This window comes from Gymnogyps californianus, chromosome 23, assembly GCF_018139145.2.
Source record: "Gymnogyps californianus isolate 813 chromosome 23, ASM1813914v2, whole genome shotgun sequence".
In the NCBI taxonomy this organism is placed as follows: domain Eukaryota; kingdom Metazoa; phylum Chordata; class Aves; order Accipitriformes; family Cathartidae; genus Gymnogyps; species Gymnogyps californianus.
The window spans coordinates 499,470-519,547 of NC_059493.1; the positions used below are offsets into that span (position 1 = coordinate 499,470).

At 48.5% G+C, this 20,078-nt stretch overlaps 2 protein-coding genes across 3 annotated transcripts in view; one reads left to right on the plus strand and one right to left on the minus strand.

The window, feature by feature from the left end:
- Nucleotides 1-2,321: 2,321 nt before the first annotated feature.
- PCNA (proliferating cell nuclear antigen) lies at nt 2,322-5,287 on the minus strand. The gene is made up of 6 exons (XM_050910243.1): nt 5,027-5,287; nt 4,334-4,431; nt 3,844-3,911; nt 3,465-3,659; nt 3,028-3,151; nt 2,322-2,897 (listed from the first exon to the last, which is right to left on the minus strand). Exons 1-6 carry the CDS (start codon nt 5,245-5,247, stop codon nt 2,815-2,817), a joined length of 789 nt encoding a protein of 262 aa, XP_050766200.1. The 5' UTR covers nt 5,248-5,287; the 3' UTR covers nt 2,322-2,814.
- Nucleotides 5,288-6,143: 856 nt separating this feature from the next.
- The window catches only part of CDS2 (CDP-diacylglycerol synthase 2), a 161,575-nt gene continuing 147,640 nt past the window's right edge, over nt 6,144-20,078 (plus strand). The window contains exons 1-3 of one of the 2 annotated variants that reach the window (XM_050910293.1): nt 6,144-6,189; nt 18,802-18,944; nt 19,952-20,048. In XM_050910293.1, the coding sequence (XP_050766250.1) occupies nt 19,992-20,048 (57 nt within the window). In that variant the 5' untranslated portion in view covers nt 6,144-6,189; nt 18,802-18,944; nt 19,952-19,991. Of the gene's footprint in view, nt 6,190-18,801; nt 18,945-19,951; nt 20,049-20,078 lie in introns of those variants that run through there. The other variant, XR_007767660.1, reaches the window with a different exon arrangement.

Sequence of the window (20,078 nt, forward strand, 5' to 3'; positions counted from 1 at the left end):
TGAAACAGCACGTTCGTACACATCACTCCTACACATACTTTAAAATAAAGTTGATTTTCAAAAGGAAGATCTGGACATAATTAAACTGTCAGACACAGCACTGCCCTCCATTAGGGCTAAGTATGTGACAGGCAAGCTGTAGCCAGAAAATTATTTCTAGCACCTGGAACAACGTTAACCCATCCGATGGAACCTCGCTGGGGATCTACTTCCTCCAACTGCTCCAAACAAGCACACTGCAGGAATTGCCATGGTTCCAATTCCTGTAAATTAATAAAATACACACTGGATTTAGAGCCTGAAAGGCCTAATCTCCTTAAGTTTCAAAGGATTCTTTCTCCCTCCCCCTTTCTTATTTCTTTTCTCCTTGGTAAGAAAATCTAAATAGATAAACTTCAAAAGCTTACTCCCAAACATGGAGAAACACACAGAGCATTTCCTAAGCCTCCCCAGCTTTTTTTGGGTGTTGGTTTTTGGAGGGCAGGGTGTGGGTTTTTTTTAAAGGGAACATCTTCATTTTGAGTATTTGGGTATGGCAATGGCAAAGTAAACATTCAGCTTCTTTAAGGATTTATCCAGAAAGCAGACAGTACACAAGTCAAAACACAAGTGTGTAGATACTAACATTAAAGGATGTTTCTTACAACACTAGGCTACTCAATTTGAGCATTACAGCTGTAAAAATAAGCAATTAAACCATTTGGCTTATTTTAACAATGTGTTTATGAGTGGAATAGCACAAATAAGAGTTTAATAATCCCTGCTACAGCAAGAGGTTGCACCAAAAAGAATTTGCTTCAATCACTGGCCCAGCTTTACACACATCATCGAAAGCCAGAATCCTTCCCTATTTCAACATCATCTTTGCTGCTCTGCTGAAGCACATATTTACTTGCAGTACTTGTGGGTACCACAATGGCGATCCAATCTGAGAAGCATCACATCTGGAGCAAAAAAAGCCTCCTGGTTATCTAAGGCATCCACTACTACTGTTCGGGGCAATAACTCAGCAATTGCTGAAAAACTTTAGGGCAGCTGGATCAGATCGTGCTTTCAAGATGTTTTCTTAAAAGGTACTGAATTAATCAGCAAGCTAAGAAAGTTCAAGAGAAGAAACGGGGTATGCTCTGGAGACAAGAGACAAAGCTCAATACAGGAGCTGAAAACCATGCAGGGAGCTATCTGCATCACAGCAGAAGAAAAGCACAGTCTAAACCATCTCTACTAATAAAGCAGTGCTACTACCAACAAAGAATCAAGGGCAGTGGCATTAAAAAAATCCTGTCCCCTGGCTTTGAGCAGGGGGAAGTTTCTATCAGATGGTAGCCATATCATTCTGACACAGCAGAATCTGTTTTTTAATCAGTACTGCCACCTTGTGACATCCTTCTGCTAAATCAGTTGGGTTTTCCAAGTGTCAAAGCTTTCAGGCAGTTTATGCTCAAGATACTCCTGTATTGCTGACTAGGGAGAAGTACACAGCCTCTTAAAAAAAATCAGCATACCCACAGCAGTTTGGAGCCTGCAAGTACTACTTACCACACAGCACTGTTCAAGCCAACTGAATTGCTTTTCAGTGTTTCTTCGTTCGTGACAAAGTGGAGTCACTCAGGTTCCAGACAGAGGGTAAGGATTTACAGCTAGCTGGCAGCAATACCGTAAGCAAATAAAAAATAACACAGTAGCTGCCTGAAACTGTTTTCAAATCCCATTTTTCATGATCAGACCTTCAGGGTGAAACATGCTGTAAACCTGAGTTTTATGTCTTCATCAACAATATGAACATGATCACAAATATGCTCAATTAAGACAGGAATTGCTGGTGGCACAGGTGAGTGCACTACACACGTCGAGAGAAGCATGTAAGGTGTGGGACAGAGGCACCCAATGACTGCAACCTGTTGAGGAGCAGCTTAACATCAGCAAGCCAGAAACAGCAGAACCAAACCCAGGAAGGGTTCACGCAGCTTGCTGTCAGATCAAGCAGCTTTCAGTCGCCACAGCGTGTGCCTACACACTCTCAGACTTCACTGAGAGCCAGAGTGACAGCTACAGGAACAGTCCCTGCTAGAGGCAGCTCTGGCATCTGCCAAAGGAAAACCTGTTTCACAGACCTCCTCTGCTTAAAGGAAACAGCATCACAGACCAATTAGTGATTCAAACTGTAACCGCACCCCTCCATTTCAACACATCTAAATGAGCAAAGCAGAAGCCGGTAACTCCAGCACAAAAAAGCACAAGCTTGCCTGCTGCAGTGCCTCTGAAAAAGGAGCTAGGGTACATGAGCGTAGTTTGACAAAGCGTTGATTCATCCATCCACATTTAAACAGGATAAAACCCATGAAATTATATTCTTTATTTCCATTTTCCAAGTTTCAGTTAGAATACCAGCTTCAAAAATAAATGGATGAAGTAAGGTCAAATAAACTCGCAGCATAATTGAACAGCAACCCTAGTCAACTACAGTTCCACAGGTGAAACTCTAGGAAACACCATCTTTACTCAAGTTAAATATTGCACCCCTTCTCTAACACAAGTTGAAAGGAGTAAGATATTTCACCTTCAGACAGCATCTAAGAGATTATTGGAAGTACAGGAATAAACTAGAAAAAAACCAAGGTTTCCTATTTCCAATGACACCAGTATAGCAAAATAGTAAGTTGAAATATATTTACAAAAATATCTACACAACATGCCTAACAGTGCTCGTATAATGCTCCAACGCACTGAAATTGCTAACACCGCCATTTCCTTCTCAAAGTCAGTTGTCCCCTCCAAAGAGCTGACCAGATCTCCCCCTCAGTCCTACTCCAATTAAGAGCCTTCTTGCTGGTCTTCGATCTTTGGAGCCAGGTAGTATTTTAAGTGTCCCATATCAGCAATCTTGTACTCTACAACTGGGAAAAAGGAAAAAAAACACCGTATTCAGAAGGTTCTTCAGAAAAGCCATTCAGTCAAGAGTTCTTAATGCAATTCTAAGGTGGCAGCATTCTACAAGATTTTTCCAGTAGAGCTGCTTCTACTTACCAAGAGGAACATCTGCAGACATGCTGAGTGTTACTGTAGGTGACAGGGGAGTGGCTTTGGTAAAAAAGTTCAGGTACCTCAGAGCAAAGGTCAACTGGACTGGCTCATTCATCTCTATTGTAACCTAGGAAACCATCAGCCAGGTTAGACTTCAATAACTGCAAGCTGCAGCAAGTTCCCTCAAGTCTCTCAAATAACTCGGACATCTCAAGCAAAGGCAGCCAGTGCTACTGCCCACTCTGTTCTGCTGAGCACTGCTTGCAGGCCCTGGGGTAAGGGCCCAAAGATGGCAACAATTTGTTGACTCTAATCTATAAACCAGAGAAATACACAATCCAATCCCCCAGCTTTAGCCCCCAACAGGTCAGAGAATTAGTCACATTAGTAGAAATCTCAGCACTTGAAGACACCACAGTAACTGCGAACGCTTAACTTACAGCTTCTTCCTCTTTATCCACATTACTGGTCTGTGACAGCTTGATGTTTCCATTGCCCAGCTCTCCATTAGCTGAAAATTTCACACCGTCTTTTGCACAGGAGATGACAACTGCATCACCGATGTGGCTGAGATCTCTACAGATGCGTGCGAATTCAGCAGAAGGCATTTTCACTACACAACTATATTCTTGTTCCTGCGAAGGAAGTGTCACAATTAAACTTCTACCAAGGAGCTTGGTGTAGTCACTACTCTTGAGTTGGTCTAGTCTTTCCAAAGGAAGTTACGTTACAAGCTCAAACTCCAAGTCTGATGTGAACATGGAAAAACACCCATTTCTAAGAGAAAGTAGTAGTCAGTCATTCGAGCCCACTACTTACCGGAATTCCAAGCTGCTCCACATCAAGATCCATTAGCTTCATCTCATAATCAGAAACCTTTTCCTGATCTAAAGAAACAAAATATAGTTTGACCAAGCATTTCTGAGAAGTTATCACCCTGAATTCAAATTTTGCCCCTTCCCCCCGCATTAAAAACACCTCAGTTATGACAATAAGATCCACAATTAAACAAATTAGAGCTAGAAATCTGAAAGTGACCCAAACAGCCTTTTGTAGGCTGTAAGGGGACAGCAACCCACCAAGGGCATCTGTGTGTGGCCTAAAGAAGAGTCTCTCTCTTACAAAGAACGTATTGGTCAATTTAACTAGGCTTACATCTCCAGATTGTTTCAAGAGTTTAAGTATCAGGTGACCCCTCCCATTTCTGAAGTATTTACCATCATTTCCTTCCCCTCCTGCATCTGTGTGGTTTATGAAGACCACCTAAAAATATCGTGGTAGCAAATTAGTTCCCAAATCTAACACTTACTTGGTGCTTCAAACACTAGAGCCAATGTATCCGCATTGTCTTCTGCTCGGAGAGTTATTATGTCTTCATTTCCAGCACATTTCAGTATTTTGGACATGCTAGGAGGGGAAAAAAGGTCGGTTACTCACAGGATTACAAGCAGACAGAGCAGGAACACGCACCCATTGCCTACTACAGAGCGTGAAAACAGCGCTAGCAAGCAGCAGTCAGCAACCTCACACGCAGCATACGGAGCTGTGCAGAAGGAGCAGAGCTCGGGCTCGTCCCCCCGCCACATCCCCCTCCCAGGGCGGCAGAGCGAGGGCCGGGGCGGTCGGCGAGGCGCCATGGCGGGCAGCTCTCGGCCTCCCCTACTCCCCGCCAGGCTTTCCCGCCACGGCGCGCCGCGCGCTCGGCGCCGGCAGTGACGTCACCGCCGCCGGGCCCCGCGCGCGCGCCGCGAAAAACGGCGCGAGAGCTCTGAGGAGAAAGGGGGGAAGGGCTGGGAAGGGCCCTGAACGCCCCCCACCCGCCCCAGGAGCCGCTCCCCTGGGACAGCGAGGGCAAAGGCGCGCCCTCGCCCCACATCTTCCCCTCACACACCTCCTTCCCCAGGGCCCGGCGCCCCCCCGCTCCCCTCAGCGCCTCAGGCCCGGGCCCACTCCCCCACACCCGTCCCAGCGCCCGGAGAGGCCCCGCCGCCGCCGCTCCCACCTGGAGAGGTTGACGCCCATGGCGATGTTGCGGTCGCAGCGGTAGGTGTCGAAGCCCTCGGAGCGCAGCGTGAGCTGCACCAGGGAGACGTGCGAGGAGTCCATGCTCTGCAGGCTGATGCCGCCCGAGCCCAGGTCCCAGCAGGCCTCGGTGATGAGGTCCTTGAGGGCCTCCAGCACTCGCTTGAGCACCGAGCCCTGCACCAGCCGCGCCTCAAACATCCTCGCAGCAGCAGCGAGCAGCAGCACGCACAAACCACCACAGCGCGACTGGCCGCCAACAATCGCGGCCCGCCAAGCGCCCTTTTTATACCCTCCTCGCGCCCCGCCCGCCGCCGCGCCGCAGCCAATCGCCAGCAGCTCTTCCCTCCCTCAGCGAAACCCTATCCACGCTCACACGACAGGTGCCCCCCGCTCCCCGGCCAATCCCGGCGCCGCTCTTCCCCTTAATCCTGCCCCCTCGTCCGGCGGGAGCCAATTACCACGCGGCTTACACTCCCCCCCCGTAGGGCGAGCCCGCGTCCCGCCTCGCCGTACGGCGATGGCCGGTGGGGCCTAGCGGGAACGGCGGCCCCGGGAGGCCGCGCTCGCCCCGCGCCCCGGCTGAGGAGGGGGCTCTCTGATCCCTGCAGCCCGTCCTCCGCCTGCACCACGGCGCTGGTGCCACACGCAGGTCCTGTCCGTTAGGGACAGCTCGGCGCGCTTCTCCTCAGACGCCAGTTCCTGACAGGAACTCCAAGCCTGAGTGAAAACCAGCGACAATCTCCTCCTCTTTAAGACAAATCCGTCACGATCCTCCCAGCGCCCGTGAACTTCCCGCGCGCGGGGCTTTCCCCATCGCGAAGCGACGCGGCCGCCCTCCCTCCCCCGGGCGACAGCTACGCACTTGCGCCCACCCATCATGGCTCCGGCGCGCTCACATCCGGGTACACCTGGGCGGAGCCAGGGTCGGGCGAACCCCGCCCCCGCGTCCATCCCGCGTCGCCGATTGGACGGCGGAGGCGCTCTGCCCTCGCCCGCCCCCTGGTGGCCGCGGGGGTGTGGGGCGCAACGGCATCGGTGGCGGAGCGGGCGCGGAACGGCGGCGGGCGCGGAGCCGGCATGAGCGAGCTGCGGCAGCGGCTCGGCCGGGAGCCCGGCGGGGCGCGGGAGCCCGAGGAGAAGGTGGGGTGCGGGCCGGGGGAGCGGAGGAAGCGGGCCGGGGGAGCTGGGCGGCGGCGCTGCGCGGGGATCGGCGGGGGGGCGCGGGGCCTGCGGCGGGCTGACTGCGCGGCCTGCAGATCGCGGGGGGATCCACCGCCTCCGTTCTTCTCGCCGGGGCCGGATCCGCTGCTGCGACCCACCGTCTTGCCCCGCACCGTGCGCGTCTGCCTGTGCTCTTGCAGCGCCTGCGGAGCCCGTCGCTTGGTTTATTTGTCCCCGCCCTCGACAGCCCCAAAACCGGCCCCGAACGAGCAAAGCTCGGCCCCGGGGGGAGTTTCTGTCCGTGGCTGGACAACGGGTCCCGGATCCCGCCTTCTAGGAGCGCGGAGATGTGGGCATAAACTGTTTTTATGGGGTATCTCAAGTGGGGCTTACAAAACCCTGCAGGTTCCCTTAGGGAAGACTTTGCTATCTCCTAAGTCATCCCTAAGTGAATACCGTTCCCTGCCGTGGGGTGCGTGGTCTCCATCGATAGTTTAATGAGGTTTAACGGTTGCTCTTCTCCAAAGAAGAGCCGTGAAAAGAAAACCTGACTGTGTTTTCCTGTAACGTCTCTTCTGTTCCAAACCCAAGCCCAGTTGGATGCTCTGAGCTTGGCAGTCGCTCTGTGAGTCATGTCGTCACCCTTGTCATCTTTACTCCTGCGCCTCCCCAAAGAGGAAGGGACCAAGAGGAATAAGCGATCAAGAAGAACTTTGTAAATAATACTGGCAGGGTCACAGAGAGCAAAAAGTGGAGGGAAAAGCGGTTCTTCACTGTGTTGGTGTTTAATGTGCGTATTTTGGGAGCAACTCTGTACTTGTCCATTTGCCCTTAGTAGCATCATATTGATGTTTCCTCTGTTAATGCATGAAGTACGCAATTCAGAGGAGCGTGAAATCATCAGGCAAAACTGCCTTTTGGAATTTAAATGTCACATTTAATACTGTTTTGAATGCCAGTTTAACACCTGCTAGGAGCTGTACAGTCAGGTTTGAGGAAGCTTTATTGTTCTGATGTGATTAGAAAGGGAATCGGAACAGAAAGCGCTGACAGCGTTGACAATGGGTTGCCTTCATGTAGATCTGAAGTTTCTGCCTTTTTTGTAGCTTACATGAAGCTGTCTCCTGGCCAGATTTGCTGACCTCTGTTAAGAGAGCAATAAGATAGCTCCTATTTTGTTGTTGTTGTGCATAGGGCAAAGCTGTTCTCCTCTCGATAAGTACGTTTGTCTCAGTTGGAATTTACTTTGCAGCAGAAAATCTTCAGGGACTTTTATATTCCAGAACTTTTGTGGGAGTTGGAAGATGTCCCTCAGCAGCCTGGAAGGACTACTACTGCTTAACTGGTATGCAAACAAACTCCCTCGGCCAAGCTGCAATCTTGCTTTAGCTACTTGTGATGCGTTCCTAAAGAAGGTCAGAGGGCCGCTATTTTGAGTGCAATCTTGTTATCTCCAGGCAAGTATGCTTTTTACATATAATGAGCCATCTGAAGGGCTCCTCTAATGTTACCTTTGAGTCAATGACTTGAAGCGGCCTTACTAGAGGGAGGGAACATTTATGTCGTACTGCTCATCCTGAAGCAGCTCAAATGAATTGCAAGAGCGGAAAAAAAAAAAAAGAAAAAGATGTTTCCAAGCAGTGAAGAACAGCTCCTCTGAGGTGCTGAATGTGACGTCTTCTAACAACAGAAAGCAGTTACGGGAAGCAGAGAATTTCCCAAAACTGTTAAAATCAAGCCTGGTAGGAGCTTACCTGGTAACAGTAATCCTGCCGTTAGTAAAACCCTACAGCGTCCTGCTTTCCGTGGCAGCAGACCTCAGTGGCAGATTTTTCTTTCCTCTCCTGAGATCAAGCTATTGTGTTTTTAGTGCTCGGCAAATGCCTGGCAGAGCCTGGGAATAACATCAGGATAAAGCCAATGCAGCAAAATTGCTCGTGCGCGTCCTATTTATTGGTGGTCGTAGCCTGCCCAGTGCGTTGCCTGCAGGTATTGCTGTCGAGAGGGGAGATTCCCGTTTCTGCTTTGTCATTCAGTTAGCCTTGCCAAGAAAAATAATTTAGCAGTGCATATTGTATTCTACAGAAACCCTTGTGTCTTCTGAAAAGAGCTCTCGGCATATTAAAAGAAACGAGTTAAAATGAGATGTAAACATCAAGGCTGGTTTTAAGGTTAGACCCAGAAAGTTGTGTTTTGTACTTGTTCTCGCTTTGCTGTTTTGATAATGGAAAGAGAGAGGCTGGTTTCACTTTCTGGTCCTCTAACCCTTGCACAGCGTCGCAGCTTTGATGTTTTCCTCCCCGCTGGTACAGAGCCATGCTTATAGCTGAAACTGTGCTGCTTCAGTTGAAACTGTCGTGCCAGAACATTTTAAAATCGATTTTTGTTAAAAATGTTGTGCAACACCCAGTCTTCGTCTCAGAGGGAACAAGGCAACATCTGTTTACTCTGATCAGTGAACTCCCTCTGATCTCTCCAGTGAAAAAACAGGGAAACGTGCCCTGATGTTATTTGTGCTTGGTACCCGTTTTCTTAGCCCAAAGAACTTAAATGCTGTTAACTGTCACTCTTAGTGTGTAGATATCTGAGATTAGATGATTGAAACAAGTTCTAGTTTCTTGTTACCTTACAGATCCCATTCTCCCTTGGTCTTTGTAGACTCGTTCCTTTGCTTTCTAGACTCATTCATTATCTAAAACCAGAGGTCAATCCTGTGTTGTGTGCATGCCATTAAATCACATTTTCTCTTCCAGCTTCCAAAGAGAACAGGAAAAGTGCAAAAGAAAATTGTTTCACGATGCACGCAGAGCTCCTGAACACTTCTGCTGGTTTAATGGGATTTTAAGATCGTTTCTTAGTAGCGGTTTGTACTTCATGTGACTCGACAGTGAGGACAGAGGGTCTTTTCCTTTTCCATCCTTCTTTTGCTAGGACATTGCACTAGTAGTGTCTGAAATCGGGGGGGGGGGGGTGTCTCAGACACCTCATGGCCTAGTCCCACGGAAGGAGAGGAGGGCAGGTCTGTTCAGAGGCAGGCTTATCTGGGCTGCAGATCACACCCCGGCATCACTTGTGGCTTTGTTTACCGACCCCTTTGTCACTGGCAGTCAGTGTCTTGCTGGAAAATACTGTCCCTTTTAAGAGAGGTGGCAGCTGCAAGACGAAATGGAAGCGGTCCCTGCAGCCGCTGTGCTGGCAGGCGTTTTTGTGCAGTGGCCCGTTCAGGTGGATTTTTCCACCGTGCAGCGTTCGGCACCTCGTTGCACCCACAGCAGCTGGGCGTGCTCGTTTCTTACGGGGAAAAGGGTGACGGTGGTTGCAAGAGCGTTGCTTCACTGATACGAGGCCTTGAAGAGCAGGCGTGAAGTGTGCAAGGGTGAAATGTTTGTACTTATGAAAGGTTCGATGATGAGGATTCTTGTTCTTTCCAGCCTGGCTTTGCAGTGGACTGACGATGTGACTTTTTATCTGGCTACATCTGTATCGTGTGGTACAAAAAGTGAAAGACTCTGGCTTCCAAGCCTCGTGATTTCTTGTGCTTCCAGGCATTTTGCAAGACTTCCCTAGTGATGTAAAGTGCTTTGAAGATACTGAGCTAAGTAAATGCCGGGTATTTGAACGCTGGTGCTGACAAGTAACTGTCCCTTAGGTCTGCTTGGGAGAGTGAAGGGTAGACGTGAATGGCTGCCTGGTGCGTGCTGGAAACGATGCAGCGGCTCCGATTTCGGTGTTCAGCTTGGGAGAGGGTGCAGGACGTAGAGCGATAACAGTGTAGGCGCTCCAAAGGTTTAGGCAATTTCAAATCCTGTTACTTCCCAGGTCACAGGAGAGCTCGTAGTAGTTGGGAGTTTGTAATAACAGGATGAGGTTCTTGTAGGATCAAAACCAATAAACAACCCCAGTGATGCCTCTCTTCACCTTCATCCATGATTAAGAGAGGCAGAAGTACAAGTCTGCTTCCAGACCCACCCCAAAGGCTTATTTTTTTAATAGCTCTTAATATTATTTTAGGCTTGATACCAAGCATCAGTTTGCTTGGCTTCTGCTGAAGCAGGAGCCTCATTTATTCTTGATAGATGCTAGCAATCTCAGATCTGATATGAAAATACATTTCAGCCTTGCTGTTTGATGCTCAGCTGTATGTGTGCCTGCCAACAGGAGTGCAGTGTTATCTGTTACTGTTAATTGTGGCAATGAGAAATTGGACTGATTGCATTTCTAATGGAGCTCATTATAACCGGCTGTCAAATTTAATACCTTCGCCAGCTTCTGGCCTGCCCCGGAGCTGAGGAAAGAGCTGCAGGCTGCTCATCATTTCCTTTGGACGGTGTTTGACTTGACTGCTGCTCCTTTCTGCAAAATGCGCAGGCTCTCCATGGAACTGCCCGTTTCCTTGCTCGTCTGTGGCGATGCCAGAGATGTTTGATCCCAGGAAGATTTTGTCATTTTAAGGGTTGGATGACTCCACCTCGGGCTGTGAGGAGGTCCTTTCCTTCCCAGTCTGCACAGAGCTGGGTGCAGCACTCGTGCATGATAGAGCGAGCACAGAGACTCTCAATGCTCAGGTTAAACCCCCCAAGTGCACATTGCTTTTCTGTTAGTCAGCCCTTTGGATAGTTCAGAGCTGGCTTCTGTTTCCTATCCTTATTTAATGACTAGATGATTTATTTCTGTCTGGTCTGAAGGGCTACACAAGAGAGTGCCTCTCTTGGCAGTACCTGAAAGTCGCCGTTACCTCCAGGCAGATGGCTGACCTGTTTTCTGAAGTGTTCCCACTGGGTCTTGGTGGATCTGGGAGCTTCTTACCAACTTCCCTCTTGCCGCTCCAGCGGTCTGTCCTCACTCCCGATCACGTCTTGTTATTGTGTACAAGAAGGTCAGTATAGTGCAGGGTGATGGAGGGAGGCCACGGCACATCCACAGCTCCTGATGGATATTTGTGCTGTCTTTGACCCCCCCCATTGCAGGTTGAGGTCGGGGCTCTTGCTCAGCGCTCAGACGAGCTGGTTTGTATGCAGACGGTGTCTCTGCTCGCACTTCTGCAGCCGTGTGCTTGCAATGATATGCTGGGCGTGATTCTTGTGAATGGAGGGATGCTTGGTGCTGAGAAGAGGGGAGCTGTGATGAGATGTTTATGTTTCTCTTTGCAGCAGGGAGAAAAACCGAGGACCGATTTCACTGTCTGTCAACTGCATACCACACATTAGGTGGCAAGAAAACCATTTTATCCTCCTGCTTGCTTTTAATGAGCAGTGATGTGCACCGGGGTAGACTACCCTCGGAGATAAAACCCTTAGGAAACCAACTTAAGTGAAGATGCAGTGTTTCCAAGTGAACCTGTATTTCCTTTCTGAAAGAAAAGAATACTGCCACTTTTCTTTGTATTGGCCAGGACACACGTGCAGGAATCTGGGACAGAAAATTACTACCATGCCTGTCAATAGCTCTATTTTCCCCCAAAATGTGGCCTGTGTTAGCATGTGTCCCTCCTGGTGATCTGCTTCACTTGAGTTTTCTCGGATTTATGTTTTCCAGGATTATAAAGGACCATGAAGATTCATAGATTTCTCTTTAGAACAAGTCGTGTGATAGTCTGTAGGTTTACGATGATAGCTGCGACTTCAGAAAACTACTGATTCGGGTTCATCAGGATTACATCTAAACGTACTGGTCCAAGTCCTACATGGCTCCTTTCCTTGATTAGTTCAAATAAAGCCAACGGGATTGACTGGTAGAGAAACGTGAACAAGAATGTGGTACCACCTTATAGTCAGCAAATTGAATAGACTGGTAAGATTTTTTCCCGATTAGGTTTTGGAAAAATATGTATAACTCCAGAGGAATTGAGGGTCAGAAGCCATCGGCCTTGGCGTGATGCAAGCTCTCATTTTGGAGGACAAAAATAGACTTTTCCTGCACTAACCTTCTGTTGCTGCAGAGCTGTTTATTCTCCCTCTTGTTTCTCACAGCTCTTCCAAATAACAACAGATCGAAATGTCTGTGCAGAATGGTGCAGATGCAGCTCCAAGCTGGGGCAGCCTTTTTCGGACACCGATTCCAAGAGGTGCTTAGGAGCTTTGCTTTCTTGTTTCTGTACGTGTTTCTCTGTCTCTGCAAGGACAACAAAGTCTGCCAGTTCGGTAAATGCCACGATGGCAGAGGGATGCCAGTTAGATCCAGGAGAACCCAGCACTGAAGCCTATCTCCAAAACATCTCCATCATGTGTTTCAGAGGGGGAGGCAGGTTCCTTTCGTAGCAGTAGGAAATTCTGGGGGAATGTCAGAACCAGCAACCTATTTTTGTGCTCTTTTGTATACAATAGCTTCTCAAAAGGACTTGGAGCCTGATGCATTTACCTTCTTGATTTCCTGGAATAAACAGACCCCGGAGTGGGTGCTGTGTCGGGGGCCAGGCAGAGGATTAACTTGTGCTGAGTGAGTCACGGGGATATGTGACTTCGCATGAATCATATTTGCTGACACTGAGATCAGGCTCTTGTATCAGACTGTTGTTCTGCTGAATGCAAACTGTGCGTACCTCCGGTCACATCCCGCCGGCGAGCTGAGCTTGCTTGTGTTCAAAACAAAGCAGGTGGCTTCAGGAACATGAGATGGCAACGGGAGTTTTCTTAGTTATTTCAGCCTCTATGCAAACATTTATGCTTTTTGTGATGTTATCTGCTAATGGTCTCCATTTTTAGGCATGCCCTAATTTCTGTGCATGCTTTCAACTGGAATATGGTTTTTTGGGATGGGGAAGGGAGTCCCATATCAACATAAATGAACCCTGAGCTTCATTGATTTTTCTGAGACAACAAATCAAGCCAACTTGATGCCAGCTTGGTGGGATATCTTGATGGGGGGACATGAGAAACTTGAATTTAATTGCCCTGCAGATAAATTCACAGCCCAGGAAGTTCAAGCACTTTCCCCTAGACCAGCACCCGGACATGAGCTACTTTGTGCCCACTTGCAAAAAGCCAGTGCTTTTTTGGGACCTTAGTACAAATCACGCCTGGACGCTTGTTTGCTTCTTCCTTCTAGTGTTAATGGTCTTCAGACCTCTCTCTCTTGTTTCACCCTTCCGAGCTTGTAAACCTCTAAAAGAGAATATCCTATAATCAGGGAGTAACAGGAGGCTTTTTTGCCTTGATATCACCTTGAGGACGGAGGTCTTGGTGGATCTGTGTGAGGTGGGTTTGGCTGTGGCACGGCAGCCGTCGGAGATGGGCAGGTGCTGTGGAGGTAAAGCAGTGAAGAAGGGGAGAAGGGAACAGAGCAGACAGTTTTCCCGGATGTAGGGAGTAAAACCACTTTTGAAAAACATTGAGATTTTCATAACTGAGGCCGCTGGGTTTGTATCCATTAGACTAATTAGATTGGCCTTGATCCTGCAAATGTGCTCAGAGGTGAGAATAGTAGAGGCTTTAGTACAGTTGGTCCCTGTTGTTTTAGCTGTCAATTTTATTGCCTGAAAAAGCAACTATATTTTTCTCTTTAGCAGTGTCTTCGCATTTCCCATCACAGCTTTTTGTTAAAACCTGGCAGGAAGTCTAAATAAAACAGCGCCTTGCTTCAAGAAAGGTGCACAAATAATGGGATTTCTTGAACTAATTTAATCTACCAGCATTGAATACTTAACCGTATCTCTGTATTGGGCAGAAAATTTTTGGCAGGGAGATAGCTGACTTGTTTCTATGACAACTGAGATCATGTCATGGATATCTGGCCAAAAAAACCCGAGCGCTCACAGCTTCCACTGCGAGAAAGCCATTTAAAATGTGAGCACAAATTTCTTACCGCATGCTTGCAGGAGTTCAGTTGTTTAAAGAAAGCTAAGACAACTCATTTCTCTGTGTATCTTTCTTTAGGGTGATAAAATATTTGTTCACAAATGTTGCTTAGATCTGCTGATTTCACAAATATAACAAGCAAGTAGGTATCTGGCTTTTTTCCTCCATCTGCTCTGGTTTACCAGTCAGGAGAAACAGCCCTCGCAGAGATCTGTGGGTTTTACTCTTCTCATCATGACTTGTGTAGAAATGAATGAGTTAGGATAAAATGTATGTTGCTATCTTGATTTTATTCCTGCATTACTTATTCTCTTGATTCTTTAAGAAGCCTTCAATATTGAGATGATAAATTGAAGAAGGAGCGCTGGGCTTGCCTACGGTGCTGGACAGGCAGATTTGCACAAAAAAGAGCACTTCCATTTAATAACTCCCTGTTGGTAACAAAAGCCAGTAAAAGCTACTGCATCTGATTGTGTTTTAATAGACTTAATGCTTACCCTGTAAAGGAAGCGGAAAAATAAAGCCAGATTCTAATGTAACTGGAGGGAAAGTTTGCTTTGCTCTTACTAAGGGGTTTTAATTGTTTCCCGGCTCTGCATCATTGCCCGTAGATTTCTCACATCCTGGCACACGTTTGTACTGAGTGCTCTGCCCTCCTTCTGCCTGGGAGGAGAGAGGCAGAGGGAATATCAACAACCGAACTAACAGGAAAAATCGGTGAGGGAGAGGTGCGGTAAGAGAATATGGAATAAATACAGCTGGAGACAGCTATGTCCCAGTGCAGGAGCACCACTGGAAAGTGGTGGGATTGCTGAAAGGTGACGGGGCTGCGTTTTCATTTGTCTGGGCAGCGCCTGGTTCAGTGAGAGCCTGCTGCAAGATTGAAGCTTTTAGGTGCCAGTGTCGTGCTGTGTTAGTTGCTACCTCAAAGTCATAGTTGGTTCAGGCGTGAGCAGATGTATGTGAGGACCAGGCTGTGGCTAAATAGCTTCGATTTTAGGAAGAACCTAAACAACAACCAAAAAAAGACAGAAAAAAGGTCCATGGGAGGGTAAAGGAGAGAGTACAGTCCAGTGGCTGGGAAAGGAGGCAAGTCACAATTTCTGGGTTAACTTGCTGCAAGTCTGAGTCTCTCCAGGCTTTTCTTTCAAGGACAGCAATAGGAGGAAACAGCACAGAGGAGGCATCAGAAACCTGGTGTTTCTTAGGGGAGCAGCAGAATTGGTGACAGAATACCATCTATTAGACCCAGCTTCCCTGAAACGCTGTTTGTACTGGCATTGCGGGACATTCTGGTAGCAGTCTGTGGCTTAACACAGCCCAAACCTGCCCCTGGCAGTCACAGGCTCTCTGCAGAAGCACTGACTCTGTAATGAGCTTAAATTTTCACTGGCGATAGCCCTCGGCGAGCATCACTCACTGTCGTCCGTGCCGGTTTGCATTCTTTGCTTGCTGCTGCAGGCTGCTTTGCGGAAGGCGTCGCTATCTGATGATTAACCTTCGGGGACGGGGATCTGTCTGGCTCGGTTGGAGGACTAGCGAGATAGCAGTGGAAACATGCGGGAGGGTGTTACCAAGGCAATGCCACAGCTGGATTAAGTAGCCCAGACCAGGGTGCATCACGCTCAGGCTTAAACAAGTTATTTAGCACCCCGCTCAGCTGCTTAAACTGGTGATTTGTAGGCTGATGGTTGCAGTTTGCATAAAAGGTATAAAAATAGTGTCAATTACTGAGTCCTCTCCATAGCCTATATCTGGCACGACGTCCTATATAATCTCAACACTCCGTTTCAGAGAGAGATCTGAGTAGGGAGAAGAGCTGATTCCCAACGCTGCTCAGTTGTTTTCAAAGCGAAGATGTTAAAATGTATGTTAGCCCTCGCTTTGACTGGCGATTTCTTCCATCGGGGAAAATGTTTTCTTCCGCCTCCCATCAGGCTTAAATTGAGCAAGCAAGACATGTGGCAGGAATGAGTCTTACATTTAATGTTGAACCCTAACAACCTCCCTTCTTCTTGACAAACCTCTTGATTGCCTTCTTTGTACTCTCTGGAAATAACACGGCAATGTTTGTTGGAGCTGTGGGTATTGCGTGTCTGTTGCACAACCTCTCCTATTCCCACTGCTGAGGATGAAGTGGGGAACAGCGGGATGTGCGTGCCGTTGGACTGATCCAGTGAGGCTTTGCTCCTGCTCTTGGAGACCAAAACACTTTGCAGCACGAGGTTTCGTTTGGTGTTGCACTGAAATCGGTGGATCAGGTAACTGGTGATGTGGTTTACATCAATTTAGCTGCACCATTGGTGGCTTGCAATTAGTGCAAGAAATCATGGGCTGGGCTATGGCAGAGATCGGGACTGCCCATCCCAGCAGCTGTTAGATTAGCTCGGTTGCAACATCAAATTCCTCTGTCTCTTGAGCTATGCAGTTGCTTTCATCCTTCATGTTCTTGGCCAGGAGTGGAAGGGAGGAAGGCATCAGTGCTCTTGCCCTTTCTTTTGGTCTCTGAGCACTTTGCGAAACTTCTGATCCTCTGGGCTACAGGCAAGGAATAATTTGCCTGCTTTGCGCTTAGCCTTGCAATGTTAGTGCTTTGGGGAATAAAATGCAGGGATGCTGACTTGGATCCGCTTCCTCGTTTCCGTGCCTAGTCCTTTTATCGCATGGCTGGCGAGCCTGGGACTTGCATGGGATGATGGATACTTGGACTGCGTTAGAAATCTGCTTGAGGTTTTTGGCTTTAGCCTATACAGATAATGGTGGTTGCCCTAAGTACCTAAGCACTTCCTTGCCCATTTGATTTGAATCAGTCACATTAATTTTTCTTTTTTTGAAATGTGCAACAAGAGAAGAAAAGCCCCCATTTCCTAAACGTAATCTAGAAGACCAGAAGGAGAAACTGAGTTTGGTCAGGCAGGAGCTGAAGCTTTTCTCTGTTACTTAGATTGCTCACAGGGGAATTCTGCAGAGAATCTTTTTCGTGGAGAAAGCAGAGAGAAAGCATTGCAATGGGAAACATAGACGGTAGCTGAATACAGTGCACTGATTTCCCCAGACCTGCTCCAGAACAGAGCTCCTGACCTGTGCTGTGCTATAGGATGCCAAACTCAGGGGCTTCAGGGAGTTTTATCATTTCCAGTCTTTTTGCCTGCTGCCATTTGCAGCTGCCTTAGGGATTTGATGTTTTGTGTGTTCCCAGCTAAATGGCACTAAATCTCTCTGAAGTCCAAGGGACAAGTGGATTTCACAGGTCAGTTAAAAAACAGCTGGGAAAAAAGCCAAGTTGCATTTCTTTGCCAGCTCCCCAAAACCACGTGAGTGCTGGCAGAGGCGTGTAGTTTTGCTTTCCTCTTCCTTCCCAGTCGACGGGAATGGAAAGAAGCGAGCGCGGAGCAGGGCGAGGGAGAGGCGACGCAGGGCGCGATGGCCGGTGCTTCGCTCGACTCCGGAAGTAATCTCTGACAACACCGTCGTATTTTTAGCTGCCTCCACCTGACAGTGCCTAGCTGTCCTTGTCTGTTTTAAGAACCTGGCCTGCAGCCATTGATACATTACAGCTTGGGGAGTAATTATCTTTTCCTGCCTTAAATAAGGGAGCTACTCAAGTCTTACTGCTCTAGTGAACTACAAATACCCCTCGATTTGGTTACACCAAAGCAGTCCCAGCAGATGCTTGTTTTGGTGGGGGTCCCCCCTCTCCGAGCACGGGGCAGCGCTGCCTGGGAGCCCAAAGGGATGAAGTCGCTTTGTTTGCAGAGCTCCCAGCGTTTGTCAGCTTGGCTCCCTCCTTGCTTTTCCTGCAAACACACTCTCTTGTCCGGGAGTTTTAAAATAGCCCATGATCTGAGGCCAAATGCATGGGCTCTGCCTTGCCTGATGCACAAGCGCTCCCAGGGAGTGGCGTTTTCCTTCCTTCCTTCAAGGACTGAGGAGCAGGATGAAGCTCTGCCGCTGAAATGAGGGGCAAAATGTGGAAGTTTGGATCCGTCCTCTCTTCAGGAGCTGGACTGGAGGAAAAACTGCTGCTGGGGAGAGGGCATGGGACTGTCTGGGAGCCAGGAGGTAGTTTGTAATCCTTTTTCCACCGCTGGCCTGTTGCAGAGCCTTCAGTAACCTCCTGCCTCGCTTGTATTTATTTACCCTCTAAATACAGGACTTTGCTCTGAGATAAGTGCTGGGGCAGTACAAGGGACGGGGAAGGCACGTGTATTTCTTTCCAGTACATCAGGTTTCTTCTGTGGCCAGGGAGGATGGTTGGGCCGAGCGATAAGCCATGCTCTTCCTCTTCAGCTCTTTGAGGATGGGCTTGATGTCATTTTTAGTGTCTGCATGTAAAGTCAGCACTTGAAAAGTCTGTCTGGAAGCCTTGAGCCTTTCTACTTGGAAGCCTTTCTTTCTGTCTAATTTGGGCAGTGTTGCATACTTGGAGATCTGCCTGGGGATTGGGAGACCTTGTAAAAATTCCTGTTAACAAGCCTGTGTCCCTTAAGTACTTGCTGCACTTGGAGATTCTTATTAGTCAGCTGCGAGGCATCTTTAACTGTTCAGAGGGAACAGATCCTTTTCTGTGGCTGCTGCTGAGACTGATGAAGAGTAAACCCATCATGTATGTCACCTAAAACACTTGATGTTGTTTCTCATGGGTATAACCCCATGTAATACCCAGAATGTTTTCTTCTCCTCTTTCTCTCATGCAGAAGCAGAGTGGTGGTGTTGCATCCAGTGGGCTGGTCTGAGTTTCTTCAAAGAGTGCCAGCACTGTGTCTAGTAAAGCTCTTTGTCTCTCTTTCACTTGCAGGAGTCAGAGTCTGAGAACAAGCTGGATGGAGAGACAGCATCAGACAGCGAAAGCAAATCTGAATTTGGAGGATCGCCCCCGGTGCCGACATCGGATGACACTCCAGAGGTCCTGAACAGAGCGCTCTCCAACCTGTCCTCAAGGTAGCACTCACTGAGCATCGTTCCCCTCTGCTGCGAGGGCCCCTGCATCTTCACTGCGGCTTTCCTAGCCCCAGCAGCGTGGCGGTGGCTGCTGGAAGCTGAATAAGCAGCTCTCGGAAGCGCTGCGCTCTCCCTCCCCGGCATGCAAGCAGGAAGGTGCCCCCGGAGGCCACAGGAAACAGAAGATGACAATGATGCTAGCGGGGAGAGCAGAGCGCAGCGCTCAGGGCTGCTGCGCGTGGGAGAGGACCGGTGGCAGAGGAGTGCTGCGGGAGGGCTGCCTCGCTGCGTGCTTGGTCTTGGCAGGTGAAAAGAGGCCTGGGTGGGACAGAAGACAGTTGCTTTTAGCTTTGACAGCACTCTCAGCAAAGACTTCAACTGCAGTGCTTTTTAACCACTAGTGTGACCTACTTCTGCAGGAATGCATAAGAAAAGCATGCTGATAAGGACAAGATTTAAGAACAAACTGAGAATGTTCTCTACAGACTGGTTTGGGGAAAAAGCATCTTATTTATATCACGGGAGAAAGTGTCACTCCTGGGTGTGCTGTGAGGATGGAAGAGGCTTACGGCAGGATCTGTTAGAGAGCAGCGAGGGTACAACACGCCAGGGCCCATGTCTCCTCTTGACGAGTGCAGAGAGAAGTAATGGTCCTTATTTTATCTGAACTTACCATGCAGCTTGTCCAAGGTGTGGGAAGGCTGTGGCAGAACAGGAACAGACGCTCTCCTGTCCCATTTCAGTGCCCTTGGAGGGGCTCTGCTCCTGGCTAATGCTTTCTGCATTTAGTGAGGTTCAGAGCAGGGAAGACTGAGCTGAACTGTAGCCTTGCAGCTGCTGCAACCAGGCCTTCATCAGTGGATCGCGGTCTCTCTGCAGCACTGAAAGGAAACTTGGGGTTTCCAGGGCTCACTTTCTTTCCTGTGATGTGCACAGAGCAGAAGTGCTGTCCTGCTTCCTTGCTTTGTTTTGACTTTCTCTAACGTCTTTCCTTCTCTATGGCCTAGATGGAAGAACTGGTGGGTAAGAGGCATCCTCACGCTGGCAATGATTACCTTCTTCTTCATCATCATCTACTTGGGACCCATGGTCTTAATGACAATAGTAAGTGCTCCAGAGAGATGCCCTGATGTT

Coding starts and splice junctions, on each gene's coding strand:
- PCNA (XM_050910243.1), bottom strand. CDS start 5,247: ATGTTTGAGGCGCGGCTGGTGCAGGGCTCGGTGCTCAAGCGAGTGCTG. Junction 4,432..5,026: donor ATGGGCGTCAACCTCTCCAG/GTGGGAGCGGCG, acceptor TTCCCCTCCTAG/CATGTCCAAAATACTGAAAT. Junction 3,660..3,843: donor TGGAGCAGCTTGGAATTCCG/GTAAGTAGTGGG, acceptor CTTCCTTCGCAG/GAACAAGAATATAGTTGTGT.